The 23,094-nt window shown below is 37.5% G+C and overlaps 2 protein-coding genes across 4 annotated transcripts in view; both read left to right on the forward strand.

The window, feature by feature from the left end:
* The window catches only part of C9 (complement C9), a 53,583-nt gene extending 51,197 nt beyond the window's left edge, over positions 1 to 2,386 (forward strand). The window contains exons 10-11 of one of the 2 annotated variants that reach the window (XM_049648758.1): positions 892 to 1,123; positions 2,093 to 2,386. In XM_049648758.1, coding sequence (XP_049504715.1) covers positions 892 to 1,123; positions 2,093 to 2,118 — 258 coding nt within the window. In that variant the 3' untranslated portion in view covers positions 2,119 to 2,386. Of the gene's footprint in view, positions 1 to 891 lie in introns of both variants that reach the window. The other variant, XM_049648757.1, reaches the window with a different exon arrangement.
* A 14,903-nt stretch (positions 2,387 to 17,289) lies between these two features.
* Positions 17,290 to 23,094, forward strand: part of FYB1 (FYN binding protein 1) — a 161,826-nt gene continuing 156,021 nt past the window's right edge. The window contains exon 1 of one of the 2 annotated variants that reach the window (XM_049648748.1): positions 17,290 to 17,965. Coding sequence is in view for 1 of the 2 variants with exons in the window: in XM_049648747.1 (XP_049504704.1) it covers positions 21,010 to 21,012 (3 nt within the window). In the remaining variant the exon portion in view is untranslated. Of the gene's footprint in view, positions 17,966 to 20,774; positions 21,013 to 23,094 lie in introns of those variants that run through there. The other variant, XM_049648747.1, reaches the window with a different exon arrangement.

The raw sequence follows: 23,094 nt of genomic DNA on the forward strand, positions 1-23,094 counted from the left end.
CTACCTTCTCTAGGGACTCTCTGCTTTTCCTCAAATAGCTGCCAGAGACCCAGTTTAGGGTTTCTTGTCCCCTGAGGGACGTACTAAGTCAGGAGGAACCTCCTGCCTCAGCGGCATTCTTCTCACACCCTTTCTCCCAGTAAAAATTCCTCAGTGAGTTCAGGCTTTTATGGGTGGGGGAAAGCCAACAAAGAATTTGCCTTCAGGGGCTTTCTGATCTTGGCCTTGCACACAAAGCCCCAGTTTGACAAGAGACACTGGCTACCTGTTGGAAGAGAGGAGGAGGGGAAAAGGCAGCATAAACAATTCACAAAATAATGTCAGTATGTTATCCTGAGAAAAGTTTAAGTCCATGATTGTCCGTTTTTAAAACACATATACCCATCCCATATAGTACCTATCATGGTTTCCATTTTATCTGTGTGATTATTTTAATATCAGTTTTCTTGCTTGCATAATGTGACCTCCTTACCTCCATAATGATCACAGAGATCATGCCTAGCTTCGATCACTCCTATAGTCTATCAGCAAACATCATACCTGCCAATAATAATCATTCAATAAGCCTTTGTTGAGGGGCACCTGGGTGGCTCAGTCGGTTAAGCGTCTGACTTCGGCTTAGGTCAGGATCTCACGGTCTGTGAGTTCAAGCCCCGCGTTAGGCTCTGTGCTGACAGCTCTCAGCCTGGAACCTGCTTTGGATTCTGTGTCTCCCTCTCTCTGACCCTCCCCCATTCATGCTCTGTCTCTCTCTGTCTCAAAAATAAATAAACGTTAAAAAAAAAAAAACCTTTGTTGAATTAATGAATGGACAAATAATTCAGTGAATGGTACTGCACAAGCTCCATCAGTAGAAAAAGTTCTAAAATTAAATATTTTGCTTTCTTGTAGCTGTCTCCTATATATAATTTGGTTCCAGTGAAAATAAAAGACGCACACCTAAAGAAACAGAATTTAGAAAGAGCCCTTGAAGATTATATCACTGAATTCAATGTGAGGAAATGCAACCCATGCCAACATGGAGGTACTGTGATCCTGCTGGATGGAGAATGTCTGTGTACCTGCCCAATGGCATTTACAGGAATTGCCTGTGAAACCAGAAAAAAGTCAAAAACTTCTCAAGGTGAGAGCAACTTATTTTATATCACTAGGGACAAAACTATGCATTTTGAGGTTACTTAATTTGAAAATTAGGTCTTAAATTAACGTGTATTAAACGTCTAGGCTATCCATGTAAACAGAGGATAAATAGTGAACACATAAAATGGACAAAGCAGACTTTATAGGTCTTTTAGCATGCAATTTTACATCTTCTGCCTCTACATTTAAACAGAACTATTATTTTTTTAACTGTAATGATTGGCCCTTGAACAACATGAGTTTGAACTGAATGAGCCCACTTATATGTGGATATTTTACAGTATAGTACTCTACATATATTTTCTCTTCCTTACAACTTTCTTAATAAAATTTTCTTTTCCCTAGCTTACTTTATTGTAATAATACACTATATAACACATATAACATACAAAGTGTGTATTAATCAACTCTTTATGTTATTGGTAAAGCTTCTGGTCAACAGTAAGCTCTTAGTAGTTAAGGTTTGGGGGAGTCAAAAGTTATACACAGATTTTCAACTGTGTGGGGCATCAGTACCCCTAACCTTTGTTAGCATTGTTCAAGGGTCAACTGTAATTTTTTTAAGCAAGTAAGCAAAATTCCTAATCTCTCTAAAAGTCTTTTAATATTTTTCAATGAAGGTTTCTTCACATGTTCTTATAAATACCCTTGCATAAGATGCACTTCAAAGTTGAATACCCAAGACCTATGTCTTGTAAGTTTGCTTTTTCGGATTGCAAGAAACAGATACAGACAATACAATTGCCTCCACAATTACAGTTCGTGTTTATGAAGATCTGAAATATAATTTATCACTTTTAAAGATACAAAACCCTCTCCAGATATTCAAAAATTGTTGTAGCAACCTAATTATCTTGTTGTTAATACTGTAATAACACTGCCATTTTCATGACTCGGTTTATCTCTCTCTTTATCACCTCTGCTTCTACTGCTTCTGACTATCTTTTCTCAGTGCCTTCTGCATTCAAAATTTCCTAAGACTCTATGGAGGATGTCATGGTACACAGCCCGGGTCTGCCTTCAGGATCAAGCACCCATCCCCCACCTCCTATGAGTGTTAACCTGCTGACATTTCACAGCTGAGTCTCTCTTCAGGAATTGCCCTGTAACAAGGGAGTGGTGCCCAAGATTATGCTCCCAATCTGAAAGAAGCCCATATCTGATAACTGGTCAATGTGGTTGGTATCTGATGGGCCGTCCCTCTTGCGTCAATCGGGACAGCTCTGGAGCACTATTCAGCTTTGGAGATTCTTGTATGATTTGCTGAAGCCTCTGTTGCAAGAGCATTACAATTGAACTTCCCCTTATTCCCAATTGTGCTCCCCATACTCCTAACATATTTTCCCCCAAAACACATGCTAATAAATCTATTGCATACAAACTCAGATGCTCGGAGTCTCTTTCCAAGGAAATGCTATCTGCTACAAAATCTGGTTGGGTCAATTGAATATTATTCCATTATCCAATACATAGTGTTCTGAATAGGAGGAATTTCTAATGATAGCATAAGCTCCTGGCCTTCCTTATGTCTGTTCTATATATAGCGGACTTTTGCCAAGGCACTGACTTTTGTTTCAAACATATATGGACACAGTAGCAGGGTCAATTATCTAAAACAAGGTTTTTATATGTTTGCTTTAATTAAAAGCAAACACTAGACTGTGGGCACAGAAGGTGCTTGGGACTCATGGACTCACAGTAAGATACACTTGTAAAAGACTAACCAAAGACTTGAATTTGGGGAAGGTGTTCAGGAACTATTTGGTATTATTATTATTATTGATGCTCATCTCTACATCTTTTTCTTAATATGCAAGCAAATAAGAAACGCACACACACACCTTCCTTCTCGATTTGTGTTCTTAACCCAATGGTAGTAAAGTATATACACTGATCCATGTCTGGTTTCATCACTTAAAATATATCTTAGAGATGTTTCCTTATTGTTTATTATTATTATTATTACTTATTCATTTTTATTTAAGCTAAAAAAAACAGATCACCAATTTCTCCCATTCCACCCCCACCTCCACCTCTCACAACCACCAATCTGTTCTCTGTATCTATGAGTTTGGTGTTTTGTTTTTCTGTTTCTTTAGATTCCACATATAAGAGATTATATAGCACTTCTCTTTCTCTGTATGACTTATTTCATTTGCCATGATGCCCTCAAGGTGCATAAATGTTATTCTTTTTTATGGCTGAATAATATTCCATTGCATACATATACCACAGTTTCTTTATCCATTTATCCATTGATGGACACTTAAGTTGCTTCCATGTCTTGGCTATTATAAATAGGGCTGCAATAAACATAGGGGTGCGTATATCTTTTTGAGTTAGTGTTTTCATTTTCTTCAGATAAATAACCAGAAGATAAATAACCAGAAGATCCACCAGAATTGGTGGATCATATAGTTCTATTTTTAATTTTTTTAGGAAACTCCATAACATTTTCCATAGTGGCTGCACCAATTTACATTCCCACCAGTAGTGTGCGTGGGTTTACTAACACTTGTTATCTCTTGTCACATCTTCACTAACACTTGTTGGTTTTTTTATCTTTTTGGTAATAACCATTCAAACAGGTGTGAGGTGATATCTCCCTGTGGTTGCGATTTGCATTGATATTAAGCATCCTTCATGTTCCTATTGGCCATCTGTATGTCTTTTTTGGAGAAATGTCTATTCAGATCTTCTTCTACCCATTCCTTAATCAAGCTATTATTATTATTATTTGCTATTGAGTAGCATGAGCTCTTTATGAATTTTGGATATTAGCCCCTTATCAGATATATGGTTTGCAAATATTTTCTCCCATTCAGTAGGTTGCCCTTCCATTTTGTTGATGTCCTTTGCTGTGCAGAAGCTTTTTAGTTTGCCGTAGTCCCACTTGTTTTTTGCGTTTTGTGTTTTGTTTTTGTTTTTCTGTTTGTTTTTTGTTTTTGCTTTTTTGCTTTTGATGCTTTTGCTTTTTGTGTTAGATTCAAACAGTCACTGCCAAGACCCATGTCAAGGAGTTTCCTATGTTTTCTTCTAAGAGCTTTATGGTTACAGATCTCACCTTCAAGAACTTAATCCATTTTGAATTAATTAATCCTACCCTATTGGATTATTTTCATACTTTTATCTCTTTGAAGATGTTAAACATGTTCATTTGGGAGTCTTTCTCTAGTTGCTTGAGAATATATAATTTCTGCACTGCAATTTTTTGCCTATTGAGTGTACTAATTCATTCTCATGGCATTTTTTTCTGACTTGTGTACTTAGTAATTTTTTTATTACAGGCTTAATCCTCAGTGGAAATTGTTTCCTGTGGGAATCCTGTTACTCTGGGTAGTCTTAAGGTTCACTTGTTTTTTATGAAGTCCTGTTGTTTTCATTTATTTTGTACCAGTTTTTTATGTAAGTTTCTTCATTCAGTTTCCATATTTTGTGTTTAATGGATAATGAAGATCAAGTTCCCTTCCCCTATATACATGATAGTTCTAAGGACACTAGTGTCTTCTGGTTGACTTTTCATACCTGACCCAGGATGGTCCACCAGTTCCTAGATGAGACACTAGATTATGGTGCAATCTTTCTTGCTGAATCTTTCTCTCAAAGGAAGCTCTTCCAGACAACCCATTTCCTACAAAATGTTCAGTTCCAGCATCCCATTTAAATTGGGATTGAAAACCTTAAACATCACCTTTTTTTTTTATTTAATTTTTTTTTATTTTTTAAAATTTACATCCAAATTAGTTAGCATATAAGGCAACAATGATTTCAGGAGTAGATTCCTTAATGCCCCTTACCCATTTAGCCCATCCCCCCTCCCACAACCCCTCCAGTAACCCTCTGTTCTTCTGTCGGTTGCCTTTTAGTTTTGCTGATTGTTTCCTTTGCTGTGCAGAAGGTTTTTATTTTGATGAGGTCCTAGTAGTTCATTTTTGCTTTTGTTTCCCTTGCCTCCAGAGATGTGTTGGGTAAGAAGTTGCTGCAGGCGAGGTCAAAGAGGTTTTTGCCTGCTTTCTCCTCGAGGATTTTGATGGCTTCCTGTCTTACATTGAGGTCTTTCATCCATTTTGAGTTCATTTTTCTGTTTGGTGTAAGAAAGTGGTCCAGGTTCATTCTTCTGCATGTCGCTATCCAGTTTTCCCAGCACCACGTGAAGAGACTGTCTTTATTCCATTGCATATTCTTTCCTGTTTTGTCAAAGATGAGTTGGCCATACGTTTGTGGGTCCATTTCTGGGTTTTCTATTCTGTTCCATTGATCTGAGTGTCTATTCTTGTGCCAGTACCATACTGTCTTGATGGTTACAGCTTTGTAGTATAGCTTGAAGTCTGGAATTGTGATGCCTCCTGCTTTGGTTTTCTTTTTCAAGATTGCTTTGCTATTCAGGGTCTCTTCTGGTTCCATACAAATTTTAGGATTATTTGTTCTAGCTCTGTGAAGAATGCTGGTGTTATTTTGTTAGGGATTGCATTGAATATGTAGATTGCTTTGGGTAGTATCAACATTTTTAACAATGTTTGTTCTTCCTATCCAGGAGCATGGAATCTTTTTCCATTTTTTTGTGTCTTCTTCAATTTCTTTCATAAGCTTTCTGTAGTTTTCAGTGTATAGATTTTTCACCTCTTTGGTCAGATTTATTCCTGGTATTTTATGGGTCTTTTTGTGCAACTGTAAATGGGATTGATTCCTTGATTTCTCTTTGTCAATTCATTGTTGGTATATAGGAATGCAACCGATTTCTGTGCGTTGATCTTACATCCTGCAACTTTGCTGAATTCATGAATCAATTCTAGCAGTTTTTTGGTGGAATCTTTTGGGTTTTCCATATAGAGTATCATGTCATCTGCAAAGAGTGAAAGTTTGACCTTCTCTGGGCTGATTTGGATGCTTTTTATTTCTTTGTGTTGTCTGATTGCAGAGGCTAAGACTTCCAATACTATGTTGAATAACAGTGGCAAGAGTGGACATCCCTGTCTTGTTCCTTACCTTAGGGGAAAATCTCTCAATTTTTCCCCATTGAGGATGATATTAGTGTTGGGCCATTCATATATGGCTTTTATGATCTCGAGGTATGCTCCTTCTATCCCTACTTTCTTGAGGATTTTTATCAAGAAAGGATGCTGTATTTTGTCAAATGTTTTCTCTGCATCTATTGAGAGGATCATATGGTTCTTGTCCTTTCTTTTATTGATGTGATGAATCACGTTAATTGTTTTGTGGATATTGAACCAGCCCTGCATCCCAGGTATAAATCCCACTTGGTCATGGTGAATAATTTTTTTAATGTATTGTTGGAGCCGGTTGGCTAATATCTTGTTGAGAAGTTTTGCATCCATGTTCATCAGGGAAATTGGTCTATAGTTCTTTTTAGTGGTGTCTTTGTCTGGTTTTGGAATCAAGGTAATGCTGGCTTCATAGAAAGAGTTTGGAAGTTTTCCTTCCATTTATATTTTTTGGAACAGCTTCAAGAGAATAGGTGTTAACTCTTCCTTAAATGTTTGGTAGAATTCCCCTGGAAAGCCATCTGGCCCTGAACTCTTGTTTTTTGGCAGATTTTTGATTAATAATTCGATTTCCTTCCTGGTTATGGGTCTGTTCAAATTTTCTATTTCTTCCTGTTTCAGTTTTGGTAGTGTATATGTTTCTAGGAATTTGTCCATTTCTTCCAGATTGCCCATTTTATTGGCATATAATTGCTCATAATATTCTCTTATAGTTTTTATTTCTGCTGTGTTGGTTGTGATCTCTCCTCTTTCATTCTTGATTTTATTTATTTGGGCCCTTTCCTTTTTGTTTTTGATCAAACTGGCTAGTGGTTTATCAATTTTGTTAATTCTTTCAAAGAACCAGCTTCTGGTTTCATTGATCTGTTCTACTGGTTTTTTTTGGTTTTGATAGCATTAATTTCTGCTCTAGTTTTGTTATTTCCTGTCTTCTGCTGGGTTTGAGTTTTATTTGCTGTTCTTTTTCCAGCTCCTTAAGGCATAAGGTTAGGTTGTGTATCTGAGGTCTTTCTTCCTTCTTTAGGAAGGCCTGGATTGCTATATACTTTCCTCTTATAACTGCCTTTGCTGTGTCCCAGAGGTTTGGGTTGTGGTATTATCATTTTCATTGACTTCCATATACTTTTTAATTTCCTCTTTAACTTCTTGGTTAGCCCATTCATTCTTTAGTAGGATGTTCTTCAGTCTGCAAGTATTTGTTACCTTTCCAAATTTTTTATTGTGGTTGATTTCGAGTTTCATAACGTTGTGGTCTGAAAATATGCACAGTATGATCTCGATCGTTTTGTACTTACTTAGGGCTGATTTGTGTCTCAGTATATGGTCTATTCTGGAGAACGTTCCATGTGCACTGGAGAATGTATATTCTGCTGCTTTAGGATGCAATGTTCTGAATATATCTGTTAAGGCCATCTGGTCCAGTGTGCCATTTAAAGCCATTGTTTCCTTGTTGATTTTTTTCATTAGATGATCTGTCCATTGCTGTGAGTGGGGTGTTGAAGTCTCCTACTATTATGGTTTTACTATTGATGAGTTTCTTTATGTTTGTAATTAATTGATTTATATGTTTGGGTGCTCTCACATTTGGCACATAAATGTTTAGAATTGTTAGGTCTTCTTGGTGGAAAGACCCCTTGATTATGATATAATGCCCTTCTGCATCTCTTGATACAGCCTTTATTTTAAAGTCTAGATTGTCTGATATAAGTATGGCTACTCCAGCTTTCTTTTGTTGGCCATTAGCATGATACCTGGTTCTCTATCCCCTTATTTGCAATCTGAAGGTGTCTTTAGGTCTAAAGTGGGTCTCTTGTAAACAGCATATTTATGGATCTTGTTTTCTTATCCATTCTGTTACCCTATGTCTTTTGATTGGAGCATTGAGTCCATTGACATTTAGAGTGAGTACTGAAAGATATGAATTTATTGCCATTATGATGCTTGTAGAGTTGGAGTTTCTGGTGGTGTTCTCTGGTCCTTTCTAATCTTTGTTGCTTTTGGAATATATATATACACACATACATATGTATATATATACGTACATACGTACATATATATGTGTATATATGTATATATATGTATGTGTATATATATGTACATATATATATGTATGTGTATATATATGTACATATATATATATGTATGTGTATATATATGTACATATATATATATATATATATTCATCTTTTCTCCCCTCAGAGAGTCCCCCTTAAAATTTCTTGCAGGGCTGGTTTAGTGGTCACAAACTCCTTTAATTTTTGTTTGTCTGGGAAACTTTTTATCTCTCCTTCTATTTTGAATGACAGTCTTGCTGGATTAAGAATTCTTGGCTGCATATTTTTCTGATTCAGCACACTGAATATACCCTGCCACTCCTTTCTGGTCTAGCCTGCCAAGTTTCTGTGGATAGGTCTGCCTTTTGACGTTCAGTTTTTGTTGAATCTAATGGGGGTCCTTTGTGCTCCTGGATTTTGAAGTTTGTGTTAGGTTAGGAAAGTTTTCTGCTATGATTTGCTCACATAACCTTTCTACCCCTATTTCTCTCTCTTTCTCTTCTGGGACCCTATGATTCTGATGTTCCTTTTTAATGAGTCGCTGATTTCTCTAATTGTTAAATCGTGCTCTTTTGCTTTAATCTCCCTCTTTTTTTCTGCTTCATTATTCTCTATAAGTTTGTCCTTTATATCGCTGATTCTCTGTTCTGCCTCATCCACCTTTGCCACCGCTGCATCTACCTGTGATTACAGCTAAGTTATAGCATTTTTTATTTCATGCTAGCTATTTTTTACTTCTTTTATCTCTGCAGAAAGGAATTCTAATCTATTTTCGACTCCAGATAGTATTCTTATTATCATGATTCTAAATTCTGGTTCAGACATCTTGCTTGTATCTGTGTTGGTTAAATCCCTGGCTGTCGTTTCTTCGTGCTCTTTCTTTTGGGGTGAATTTCTTCGTTTTGTCATTTTGAAGGGAAAAAGGAATTAATGAGGTAGGAAAATTAAGATTTAAAAAAATTAAAATTAAAAAGAATTAAAATTAAAAAATTAAAAACACACACATACACACAAAAATCAAATAAATGATGCTAGATTCTAGGTGTGTTTTGTCTGGGTGTTGAAAGTGGTTTTAGAGATTAGAAAAAAAGGGGGGGAAGAAAAAGTAATAAAATTTTAAAAAATTTCAAAAAGGAAATCATTTGAGAAATTGAAAAATGAATACACTGAAGTAGACTAAAATGAGATGATGGGAATAAAATTTGAAAAAATATACACAAAAGTAAAGAATAAAGTAGCAAAAAATTAAAGAAAATTAATAAAAATTAAAAATAAATATGAATCTTTCTGTATTCAAGAAAAAGATAAGAAATGAAAAAGAGAAAAAAGATTTTAAAAAAGAAAAAAAGGAAATCCTTTGAAAATTTGAAAAAGTGAATACACTGTAGTAGACTAAAATAAAATGGTGGAAGTAAATAGAACTTGAAAAAAATTACATAAAAGCAAAAAATATAGTAAAAATTTAAAGAAAAATATTTTTAATATAAATTGAAAGTAAAAATGAAGTTTTTCTCTTTCTGCATTCAAGAAAAAGAAACAAAAAAGAAAAAAAAAGAAAGAAAGAAAAGGAAATCGTTTGAAAATTTGAAAAGTTGAATACACTGAAGTAGACTAAAACAAAATAATGGAAGTAAAATAGAATTTGAACAAATTTATATAAAAGTAAAAAATATAGTAATAAAAATTAAAGAAAAATATTTTTAATAAAAATTGAAAATAAAAATGAGTTTTTTCTCTTTCTGTATTCAAGAAAAAGAAGTGAAAAGAGAAAAAGAAAGAAAGAAAATTGAATAGATGGACCTGCTAACAGATTGAAGTAGGACTGAAATTATTTCATTTTCCCCTAGAAGTCAGTCTATGTAGTGCTTTATAGTCCATAAACTAAGCCGGTGGTAAGACTTGTGTTCCTGGGAGCGAAGTCGGCCCAGTTGGGCCGAGCTCAGTGTATGGCTCCGTTCTCCACTAGATGGCGCTGCTAGCCTACTGGGGTGGATTTTTGTGGGTCTCATCGGTGCGCATGCGCATGCGCGGGAGCGGTGAAAAATGGCGCCACCCAGTCTGTTCTTCTGGGTCAGCAATCGCGCACTAGTCCTCCGTCTTCAGCTCTCTTCCACTCTCCGCTTTTCCACTCTCCGTGACCAGGCCCCAGGCAGTACCTCTCTCCCAGGTTTTGTCTCAGATGCGGCTGTTTTCCCCGGCCCCTTACTTGTGAAGGACTGCGGCTTTGACCCGTTCCGCCCCTCTGCAGGAGGGTCTCACTGAGCAATGGCGGAATATTGGCTGCACCCAGGAACGCTTGCTGGACCCTGCTGCTGCTGGTGCCCCGAGACTACAGCCACATGCCAGCCCGCCCCAGAAAATGTTTGCGAGACAGTGTAGCAGCAGCATCTCGGAGATTATGGAAAATCACAACACACATCTGGTACCAGGCTTCACTCTTAATGACCTTGTTCCAGCACCAGCGAATGTGGCCATTTTCTAGGGTCTGCTGGGACCAGGTGGCTTCAACAGTCTCTACCAAATGTCCTTACAGCAGTGGAACCGCTTTTCCCTGTGTGGCTTGAGAACCTCCCGGACCCCACTCTGTTCATGGGGATTCGCCCTTCCCACCAGAGCACTACCAGGTATGGAGCTGCGGAGTTGGCAGCCTTTGTGCTCCCCTTGTTTACAGTCTTAATGGAATTTAAACCCTCTCCTTTCTCCTTTCTCCCTTTTTAGTTCAGTCCCTGCGGCTGTTTTGAATTTTCCACTTTCTCTCCAGCTGCTTTTGGGGAGGGGTGCTTTTCCTGTATTCTACCCCCAAGTCTCCGTCCTCTCTCCACTCACAAAAGCACCTCCCTTCCTGCACCTTCTCACTCCCCAAGTTCACTTCTCTGTGCTGCGTATCTGTTGAATTCTGTGGTTCACGTTGTGTAGATTGCTGTGTTAATCCTCCAGTCAGTTTTCTAGGTGTGTAGGATGGTTTAGTGTTGGTCTAGTTGTATTTCATGGACGTGAGACACAAAAAACTTCCATGCTGGGGCGCCTGGATGGCTCGGTCGGTTAAGCATCCGACTTCGGTTCAGGTCATGATCTCACGGTCTGTGAGTTCGAGCCCCACGTCTGGCTCTGTGCTGACCACTCAGAGCCTGGAGACTGTTTCAGATTCTGTGTCTCCCTCTCTCTCTGCCCCTCCCCTGCTCATGCTCTGTCTCTCTCTGTCTCAAAAATAAATAAATGTTAAAAAACAAACAAAAAACTTCCATGCTGTTCCACCAACTTGGCTCCTCCCAAACATCACCTTTTTTAAACATACTATATACTTAAAATAGAATGCTCTCCAACTTTCTTCTCCCTTAACCAATCCACCCCCCTCCCCCACCTCCTTCATTCACCTTGTGTGTTTCTACTCCTTCCGGACCAGTGGTTCTCAACCTAATCCTCACTAGATTTACCTGGTTAGCTTAGGCCAAAACCAAAAACAAAACAGATGTCCATTTAAGCCAATTAAACCAGAACCTTTGTGGTGGATCCTTCCTGGAGCATGATTCTTTTTTCTTTCCTTCTCTCTCACCTTCTCCTCCTCTTCCTCCTCTTCATTCTTCTTTCCTCCCCATCCCTCCTTCCCCTCCCTATTCTCCCCTTCCTCCTCCTCCTCCTCCTCTTCCTCTTCCTCCTCTTCTTCTTCTTCCCCTTCTCCTTCTATCCTCTGGTTGCTCTAGTCTATAGCCGAGGTCATAAACCTTTATTCTGGACCCAGAACAATTAACATCTCTCCAGTGAAATCTCCAATTTCCCAAGGAATCAGTTCTCTATCTATGCTCCCTGAGCACTTTCCCTTTGCTTTTCCAGAAATAGTGACATTTAATCTTCCTACACAGGATGAATATCCCTTTAGTTTGGAAATGTGTCTTATACTTTAAACCCCATTCTATTTCCAGCACCTAGACGGTATCTGGCACATAATGGTAACAACAGATAATGGGATAAATAAATGGATGGATGGATAGATGGATGGACCCAAAGTTGAAGTCTTATTAATCATTAAGATTTGATAATTCTTTGCTTTCTCTAGGCTTGCCAGCCAAAAGACAAATAAATAAAGCTATTGGCTTCCCTGGGATCATAGGAAAGTAAAACCACCAGGACTTTCCAATTAAGGATCCTGCCCCTGGAGATAGTTCTTACTGCCAAATGAAAAGCAACATGAACATATTATTGGCCTCTGAAATCTCCTCTCAGATCCACAATGCTTCTTTTCCTCCTTAAACTCCTATGATGTTTCCATTTTTCATTCCTGGATGAGGAGTCAGCAGTGAACTATGCCTGAACTGCTTTCTCCCACAGGCAATGCCAATCTCTTGCTAACAAAACAAAATTAAATTAAAAAGAGAGTGTTGGTTTTTAAAGTAATTGCCAAAGGGCTTTGTATGATTAATATGTTCCACCAGTTCCGTTACCCTAAGTTCGTAACATGCAATTTCACTCTGGTGTACGTAGTTGCTTCTTGTTGGGTCATTGATTGGTATCTACGTGCATTCACTCAGCAAATAACTTACTGAGTAATTCCTGCAGGCAAGCACTCTGCTACTGTTAGTTTTAGCTCTCCAGTTTAGGTTTCTGAGGGAAGAAGTGTATTGTTTTTGTTACCAAAAACAATTAAGCGACATCATGTGAAATTGCCTCTTGTTCAGCCATTTTACTTTATTTTACCAAAACAAAACCCACAAAAAACAAACACCCAGCAATTTCATATGGCCCAACTTAATACCTAACCCTATGAATTGTATAAGGTAAGGCTGCCCACGTAAGAAAGTGATTAAGGGAACTGACTTTACGATTTTATCCATTATATAGTGTGGTCCTTAAGGCCTCAGAGCTTTTGAAAAAGTCTGACATACTCCCTCTCCTAAAAAAATAAAATAAAAAAATACTCAAAATACAAAGTAAAAAGTAAAATCAAAGTTTATAAATATTTAATAAACATAAATAATATGATCATGTCAACTCCATTGTTATTGTTCATAAACATTTCCAGCATTTATAAATAAATTTGTTAGTTTTTCTCGCTTTGCACAAATTCAGAATGCACATACTTACTGAAAGATCATGGTAAATAAATTATTTATTTGCAAATAATTTCAAAACCAAAACTTTTAAAAATGATTTTTGAAAAAAATTTTTAAACCACTAAGAAAAAAGGTTATTGGGATATGGGACGCATTTTAATATGCTGGTGTGATATGGAGATAGAGCTCTAAAAATAGAAGTTCCAGGCCCATGAGAATATGAAAATAGGGTGCCTGGGTGTCTCAGTCAGTTAAGCATCAGACTGTTGATTTTGGCTCAGGTCAAGATCTCACAGCATGCGGATTTGAGCCCTACATAGGGCTCCACACTGACAGCGCAGAGCCGGCTTCGGATTCTCTGTCTCTTCCTCTCTCAGTGTCCCTCCTCTGCTTGTGCTCTCTCTTTCTCTCTCGATAAATAAATAAACTTTTTAAAAAATTAAATTAAAAAAAATTTTTTTAAAGAATATGAAAATAGCCATGGGAGCTCAAAAGAATTCCTGTTCCCTATCCCCAGAATCTAGGTGAATCAGAAAGAATTAGGATTTGTAAAACGTATGCAAATACTGAACTCAGCTGTTAGATAATTCACTGTTGAGAGGATTTCTGCTGCAGAGAATCTGGATTAAGTGGAATTATCATAGTAACTACTGAGAATTCCTTGCACTCTTGTGAATTATAAATGTCAAACAACAAATGAGCTGAGCCCCAACCAGACTCCCTAGGGTCAGCTTAATGATTTGTCAGAGCCCCTTCTATTGGAAATGGTTGGGGGCGGGGGAGAGCAGGTTCCCTGTAGATCCTGAGATCCTCCAGCTTCCCTTCAAAAGTGACTTATCTGGTAAAGCATTTCCAGCAGGGTGCACCATTGAGACACCAGAAACTACCCAATAGGCATCAGCTCCTAGAAGAAAGCCTCTAGACTTAACTGGGGAAGAATCACCAGAAACTGGGAGAACGGGACCTCAGGCAGCCAGGCAGGCCTTACTTGGCTCAGCCTGGATTGTGATTGTGAGAAAGCAGACTCCTGAGAAGGAAAGGCAGAGCTTGGTCCAGGCACACGGATGGGGCATAGTATCACCTGATTCAGGCAGACGGAGCATGGTATATCCCCACCCCCACGTGTTTACTGAGGGAGCACACCACAAATTCAAGGAAAGGAACACAGGGGGGAAACAGCCCTCTGAAGCTCAGGCCATACATTCTGATTATTACCTTGAACTCCAGCCATTATCAAGAGGACTGGATGGGCACTCATATTCCCTTGGGCCCAATGGGAAAAGAAGCTTCAGAGAATCACTACGTTTTTACACTTATCCCTTTTTATACTCAAAATTCAGGTAGCTTATTCATTCTACTGATCACCTGGTAGGCAGCAACATATACCTGCCAACTAATAAGTGTTTGAGGTGTGGGTCAACATCCTTACCCTGGCCTTACACCACTGTCTCCCCAGGCCCTTTGAATGGCTCCCCTTAGGTTTATTTTAAAGGAAATGAAAGTATTCTCTCTTAGTCACACACAGGCACACATATATAATGAATTCACAAACATCTATCTCTCTGCTCATCCCCAGCCCCCCAACCTCTCCATCCACACCTCATGCTCATTACCCACTGCCATGCTAAGAGCAGGGAAATGGTTCAAGAGAAGGGAGTGGTATGGCTTTTTAACAAGAGACAAGTTACTAAACCTCCAAACCCAAGATATGCCCAGGGGTGATAATATTCCCTTCATAGGATTTTTGGGTTAATTTATTGAGGTAATGCATATAATGACCTTTGCCCGTTATAGACAAACAATAAACAGTAGCTGTTGCTATTGTTATCATGCAAGGCTATTGATACAAATCCTTCTGACTGTGACTCTAACTTATGATATTTAAAAAGCCAAGATTAAATCTGAAAACTAAGAATAAGGTTTTATGGCAGAATGGCTTAGTACTTGCCTCTAAATAATTAGTGGGCTCGGTGATTTTTTTTTTTTTTAGAGGAGTTATTTTTTTTTTATTGTGACATAATACACAACATAAAAGTTATTTTAACCATTTTTAAATGTACAGTTCAGTGGTGTTAAGTATATTTACATTGTTGTGCAAACACCACCACTATCCATCTGCAGAATTTTTCATCATACCACACTGAAATTCTGCACCTAGTAAACAGTAATTCTCCATTCCCTTCCTTCTCTGCCCTGATAACCACTGTTATCCTTTGTCTCTGAATTTGACTATTTCAGGCTCCTTATAGAGGTGGAATCAGAACATTTGTTCTTTTGCATCTATTTCACTTAGTGAATATCTTCCAGCATATTGTTCTTTATTGTTCTAGGACCCTATGGTTTTATGTTTATTATTCTTCTAGGACCTTATGGTTTTATGTTTAGGTCTTTGATCCATTTTGAGTTAACTTTTTATATGGTATAAGGTAAGGTTCCAGCTTCATTCTTTTGCTTTCTGGATATATAGTTTTCCCAGTATTTATTGATCAGTGATATTTTTTAACCTAGCCTAATAGAGTCCATCAGCCTACAAGGGATTAAAAAAGAAAAAGAAGAAGGTGGTCAGGATGACATTGAATCATTTCACAAATTATGTTCTAATAAATTTGTTTCATAGCTACATTATAGATACTCTTAAGTCCTCCTTATAACATTACTAAACAGTAGTATTAATTTCCAAATGATACTATAGAATTTAAAACTGAAGCATTTATATTCCTCTGATCAAAAGAAAAATTGTCACTAGGTTACACCCAGGTCTGACTAATTTTATATTAGGACAGATAATTTTGTATTTAGGTAGTCTTCTTGCCTGGCAAATACTAATTTGTTAAATAAGGTATTTAAAAAAAGAAAAAAAAGAATGTAAAGCTTCACCAATATTTATTCTATACCAAAATGGAAATATTCCTATTTTAAAATTAAACAGACAACAAACTAGGAAAATGAGTGCATATATTCATACCTGCAATCAACTGACAGTGGGAAATAATACAAACTCAAGGAATAGCAAAGAGATTTATTTTCCCCTTTGTCATCTTTTCTGAGTCTGTGAAATCCCAAGGCACATCTGTTCATTTTCCAACTTTTCTGGCCTATCCTAATAATGGGGAAGGAAACTGGAATGAATGAATGAATGAAAGAATGAGAAAGGACAAAAGGAGAAATAGATCAATTTTTTCATGTATGACCTTTGTTTCATTCATTAAAGTTCAAATTATTACTAACAAATGATCAAGCCCAATGATCGACCCAACGAGAGTGTGCAATTTGATGATGTCAGTTGAATTTCTTTGTCTTGGAGACCTAGTGAGATAATAGGATTACAACTTAGATTCCACCCCGAGAAGACTATATAAGGACTGAAGAGGTGAGAAGCCATGAAAAGAGAATAGGAAGAGCCATGAATAGAAAACAACAAGACTCAACAGACCCTGAAGAGCCTTATGAGCCCCCAGAGCCCAAGAAAGTGTAAGATAAAAATTATAGCCAAAATAGCAAAAGGAAATCATAAGTAAATTAATATATAACATAGAATTCTATAAACTTTATTCTTTGTCTCTTTGCTTTCCAAGTTAGTTGGTTTGATAAAACACCCCTTAAATAAAGCTTAGATTATTTCTCCATTGTCCTGTTTCAGTAGTTGTCTTAGAGATCAGTAAACGTTTGTCTGGGGTTGGGTTTAAGTTGTAAAGAAAATTCTTTCCTGCTCTTCTTGAATTTAAATACAATTTACTCATCCTGTTGAAATATAGTGGGAACTCCTTTTCTGTTGAAGAATAAGTTCATTTTTTTACTAAAGCTGATTAGTTACTTCTTCCAGAGCATTAATGTTCTGAATGGGTTAAAGCTTGTTTTCATCAAAAATATAAAGTACAAGAGTGAAAATGCATTTTGTTCTCAAAACAAAAAGTGAAAGAGAAATAAGCCAAATCAAGGAACTGCCCATTTCCTCCTGCACACCCTTTTTAAACATGCCTGTTCTTATCCCACTTTCTTCCTGCTATTTTCCACTTGGCTGTTCCATATCTAGCCAAACAGGGGGACTAGAATTTCCTTGAATTTCTATAAATCTATTTTGTGAGTTTGAGTTGTTCTTTGCTGGCAAGCTCAAATGCATGCTGTTCGAAAGAGACAAGTTTACAAAGTAATGAAGTTTTTTAGCTGACCAGTTTCCCAGTTTGGAAACTCGATGGGTCACTTAGCTTTTCTGTGCTTTAATTTCATCATCACAGAGCACTCATGTAGCGACCATCTCCTAGTGTCTGATGATATTTTGGCCCTGAGTTTTCCTACAGCTTCTCTTAGGCAATGGGTTTCAGGGGAGGCTGTACGCATGCAGAATTAGTGTGCATACTGTATACTGCTTTTATCGGATTCTGAAAGGAACCCATGAACCCAAAAAACAGGTTTAGAAAAATCCAAGTTGCCTTAGGATCTCAGGATGAGGGAAGGAAGTATGCAAATCAATTTGCACTGGAGGAGTTTGAAATTTAATTAGGGAGCCAAACTTAATGCAGCGGATACAATGGGAGAACCATAAAAGGCAAACATATCCATTTTGAGCTTCATTTTGTGGTGCAGTCTGCGGGAGGCCAGAAAAAGAGGGAGAAGAGTGAGTATGCAGAAGAGAAGGCTTCCTGGAAGAGGTGAGATTCAACATCCCTCTGTTCTCCTATCTCAGGCTCTTGTCCTGGCATGTTCGTGTTGAGCACATAAAGTAAGTAATCATTTGTTTCTTCTCTAAAATGTTAGCCATTCAGGTTATAAAGCTGAAATTGTGTAAGAGTGTAAGCAATTGTAACCCTCTCCGCTAACCATTTTGACCATGCTCCTTTTAGAAACTGATAGAGACAACACTGACAATGCTTTTAAATAATAATCAGTAAGTAGTGTTAGCTAAATTTGTGAGTGCTATTTCCCTCCATCATCTTGTAAATTGACTTTGAAAACTGAAGCTGGTGGGGCGCCTGGGTGGCTCAGTCGGTTAAGCCTCCGACTTCGGCTCAGGTCAAGATCTCACGGTCCGTGAGTTCAAGCCCCTCGTCGGGCTCTGTGCTGACAGTTCAGAGCCTGGAGCCTGTTTCAGATTCTGTGTCTCCCTCTCTCTCTGTCCCTCCCCTGCTCATGCTCTGTCTCTCTCTGTCTCAAAAATAAATAAATGTTAAAAAAAAAAATTTTTGAAAAAAAAAAGAAAACTGAAGCTGGTTTCTGTGACCCACCCCACATTGTTGGGCCTCACTGTCTCCCCCTAGCCATCACCTTCAATGAATACCAAAATGGCAGACTCATTTTACCATTGCCTGAACAAAAACTGTCCTGTGGAATGCAAATTTATGAAAAGAGAATGCATGCTTAAGTATTTAGAGAATTCTAACGACTTGCATCCTCTGAGCTACTTCTGCCCTTCACTAGCAGAAATAATTGCAGTGCCCATACCAGGAAAATAGAACTTTATCTTCTTTAGATGGTATCTCTATATTGTCCGTCATCTTCATTGCATTTCCTGTTTCACCTTCCTGCTCAGGGCCTTTGGTCCTTAATTCACTTCACAGGAAATATACTCACATATGTGATACTTGAAATATATTTTAAGTAAAAAAATTAAAACTCCTTGGTGGACTATGAGTTATTGTTGGGAGCTTCAGCCCTTACCTTTTATTTTCTTAGTCAAATTACGTCTCTTAAACACATGTTTTTGACAGACTGCTGAATTTATGTCAATAACAACTAAAATTTACCTTAATTATCATTTGGAAATAAGTACAAATTGAAATGGAATTCAAATGAATGAATTGAAATTCAAAGTCCTCTTAATCAGAGACTTGTCCGGTCTGCTACATCGTTAAGGGAAATTTCTAGATTTCTGTTCATGATACAATTTTTGTCCAACTTACTGGTGCAGAGAGGAAAATCATGGAATGACCAAGAATAAGTAATTATTATGTACTGCATGGTGAAAATATGTTGTTCAACTTAGTAGTAAACCATGTCAGAACATCAAGATCATTTCTATCTGCAAGGCTTGCCTGGTGAGCTGTTCACCATCTTGCTGGCATGAGTCATCTGTTCGTCCTTTTGGAGATCAGGCTTGCCTACACCATGGAATTTCCCGGAAACTAAAAAATACTGATGACTGTGTCTCAGACTTAGAGATTTTGATTTGATGGTCTGGGGTGAAGCCAGAAAACTGGGATTTTTTAAAGCATTCCGGGTGATTTTAATGGGCAACCAGGTTGAAAACCACTGCTTTAGACCCTACACTGTACCTGCACTGAAAAAAAAAAACTCTGTTTCAGCACATAGTAGATAAAAGGCTTTCTGGTTAGGCTAAAGAATGTCTCCGTTTCAAGGCCTTCTGCCAACCAATGTTTTATATCTAAAAGCATGCCTCATTCCTATACCTGTCTTACTGTGATCCTCCTTTTATTCATTGAGCATTTATTGTGTGCCACTGACTGCAATTTCAGATCCCTGCCTACCCACATAGGTTCTGATCACTCCCTCTTTAAAATACCTGCAGGTTTCAAGGCAGTATCAGGTTCTTTTCCACCCCTGGAACTTGCCCCCTGCTCTGTCTTCATGCTTTGTCCTGGCAATGATTCTATCCATATTTCTAAGCATATCTTGAGTGTGAAAAGGCATTTCCCATTTTAGAGAATAAATACTAGGGAACATCTTTTTAAATAAAGGATTTGTGTTCTCATGGTGGTAATCAGTATTAGCATCAAGTGAAAAAAATGTGCCTCTCTACTAGGTAAATGCTGTACTTACAAAAAGGTAGGGTACTTACAAAAAGATCTAGAAATTGGCAACCCAAAATTAAGGAATAAGTTGCTTTCCCTTTTCAAGAAGCAACAAAGATGATCTTCTGCCCTTGAAATTGTTTTAGAGTCAGGCTGCATATTCAAAATAAAGGTGATAAATGTGTGTAGCAGAATGTGTTCAGATAGGTATTACAGATAATCAATGGGATTCAGCATCAAACACCATGCCTTAAAAGTATCTAATTTACCAGCATGAGGGATTAAGCCATCTGATGCTAATAAAAATTGCTAAAAACCTAACAATGAAGCTAGGTTGGCATATGGCTATATTTTTAATGAATGCCATCCGAGAAGCTGGTAGATAGCTCTACCATTTAAATATTGGTAAGATAGAGTTAAATACATTTGGGATTGTTGATTAAAATTATCATGTTCCTTTTGTTCCTGTTAAGATTATAGCTATGTTTTCAACAAGTACTATATACTCAAAATAGAAAAGTCAAAAATTCATCAAAGTATAAAACAAGAATTATTTGTAATAAAACTGACCTAAGTCAACCACTGTTAACATTTTAGATTGTGTCCTTTTTTGATAGATAGATGATAGATGATAGATAGATAGATAGAGATAGATAGATAGATAGATAGATTCACAAATACAGATTCTATATTAAACAGGTTAATAGTGTACACAAAAGTTAATATCCAGGCACTTCTTTAAAAATTCCATGTCATCTTTTGGACTTCAGAACTTCACCAATACCTGTTCTCATATTACTAAAGTATAATAACTTGATAAACCTGGCCAGTTATACAAATATTCTGAGGGCTGAGATAACATGCAAATAAACCTTACATATCAATGTGTGAAGGCTGGACAGACCACACAGTTCAAAATAGGAAGTGCACTCTGCAAAGCTAACTTGCACATTCACTGTCCGAGTTACAGCATCTTCAGGGGCGCCGTGTGTCAGGCATATCAACTCTTTTCAATAAAATGGTAAGTAATAGATTTTATGACTCTCCCTGGTCTCCTGGCAGACATCTCATCTTCTCTACTTAGGGCAGAAACGGGTAGGGATGATTCTTAGCCAGGTCCTCCAAGCCTTTGGGATTTTTGCTTGACCCATTGTTCCATTTGCAAATAAAACTGCTGAGTGTTATACCAGTTGAGTGTCTGTGGCTTCAGGATTTCCCCTTTCTGACTCTACCCTTCAGACTAGAGGAAAGGCTATGACTTACGGAAAGAAAAGCTGCATTCTTTGTCTTTGCCACTTTAAGAAAGTTAGGTGCCAGAATCAGTAATGTAGGCAAGTTTCCTATTATAAGCATTTTGGATCCCAGAAGAGAACCCCAATGATAAATGTTGGGCAATATTGCTGACGATGAGTGCCATTTTGACCACACTGTGGATTTTATAAACGAGCTCTTTAGTTTAAAAATGCATTTTGTTATTTTAATTAAGAGAAGCAAACAAAACCCAAATAGTCCAAACCTTAGGGACAGGTTGTGTTCCCAAAGTTAATTGAAGCTCATTATTTGGAGCACATTTAAAATAGTGACTGGGTTCTCAGCTGTACTATAAAAACTAGCTTAACCCGTGATGTAGCTGAACTGCAGTGTTGGTATTGTGCCACGCAGTTTCCTATTTTTTCTCTGTAAAAATGGCCTGTGTTCTCATACATGTAGTGTTCTTATGCTCCCAGAGTCTAGAGGAGAGCTAACTTTCTATCCCATACGCCCCTTCCACCACTCCCCAGTTCCCAGAAGATTAGAGACGGAGTTATCCCTTCTCTCATAAGGGAGAGGGTTGCTTCCTTTGCCAACCCTTGGTGAAAAGACGGGGATTGAGACAATGACTCCTGCAGCTGCTCAGTTGGGGAAGGGAATGCCCTGCAGGCATTGAGATAGAGAGGGCAAAGGGTTCATGGGATGTGTTTATAAGTCTGGAAACTCTCAAGCCAGAATGGGGAACTACAGAGGTGAGAGATAGTAACTTTGCCACGGAGGAGAAGAGACGGGGTCAGAGTTATGGACTCATAGAAGGGACGAATGAGCAGCCATGGAGGAAATGGTGGCACACGGATCCTACCTGCAGCCACACTCTTAGAGGAAAGCAGTCACCTGTCAAGATGGCACTTACAAGTTCTTGTAGTGTTCCCAACTGGGCCTTTAGGTTTCAGATTCTTAGAAGAATGCTTGACCTTAATTACTGATAGCCTTTCCCAAAATAAGTGATATTTACCGAGGTATTTAGATTTTTTTCAGGGGAAACAAGATGAATAACACCAAAAAAAAAAAAAAAAAAAAAAAGTTTAACTGGATAGTGTGTATTTGGTGCAATATATAAGCAATGTTTTCTTAGGGGTTTACTGTCTTCCTATTACAGAAGTAACACATAGTGTTAAAGAAAATTTCTTAGAAATATAGATCTGCAGAAATGAAACAATATATGTTTTCTGTGGTTTCAACACCTGGGGGTGATCATTGTGAAGTAAATACAGATCCCTTAGAATTTCATCATTTTAAAATATATTTTATAAATATGATTTTCTATAAGTGCTATCATACTTTATAAGCCATTTCCTTGCCTGCTTTTTTATTTAAAATATCTTGAATAATATCTGAGTTATGCTATCATTTTTAATGATGAATCATTTTTCCATGATTTAATCATTTCCATATAGTTAGACATTTAGATTGTTTCTTATTTTTCTTTCTTCATGGTAATATAGGCAATATATTCATTTATACACATCACTACTCAAGAAAGGCATAGAGTTGGCCCATGTTCTTTAGTACGTGATTCCACATTTTAGAAGTGGAAGGACATGGCAACAGAATTCTAATTCTCAACAGCTGCCCCTGTGGAAATTGACTTGATAACTTAGACAAATTATCTCACCTCATGGTGAAAATGAAAAAAATAGGGTAAACTCATCTTTATGACAAGTAATTTTAGGTACATTTCAATTTGCTTAATTTTCTGGATGAAAAAGGTGGAACAGATATCTAATGCAGAAATTTTTGTATGTTGATGGTGGGTGAGGAAAAAAATCTTTTATGAATACATTTGGAAGTT

Source organism: Panthera uncia (genome assembly GCF_023721935.1).
Source record: "Panthera uncia isolate 11264 chromosome A1 unlocalized genomic scaffold, Puncia_PCG_1.0 HiC_scaffold_17, whole genome shotgun sequence".
In the NCBI taxonomy this organism is placed as follows: domain Eukaryota; kingdom Metazoa; phylum Chordata; class Mammalia; order Carnivora; family Felidae; genus Panthera; species Panthera uncia.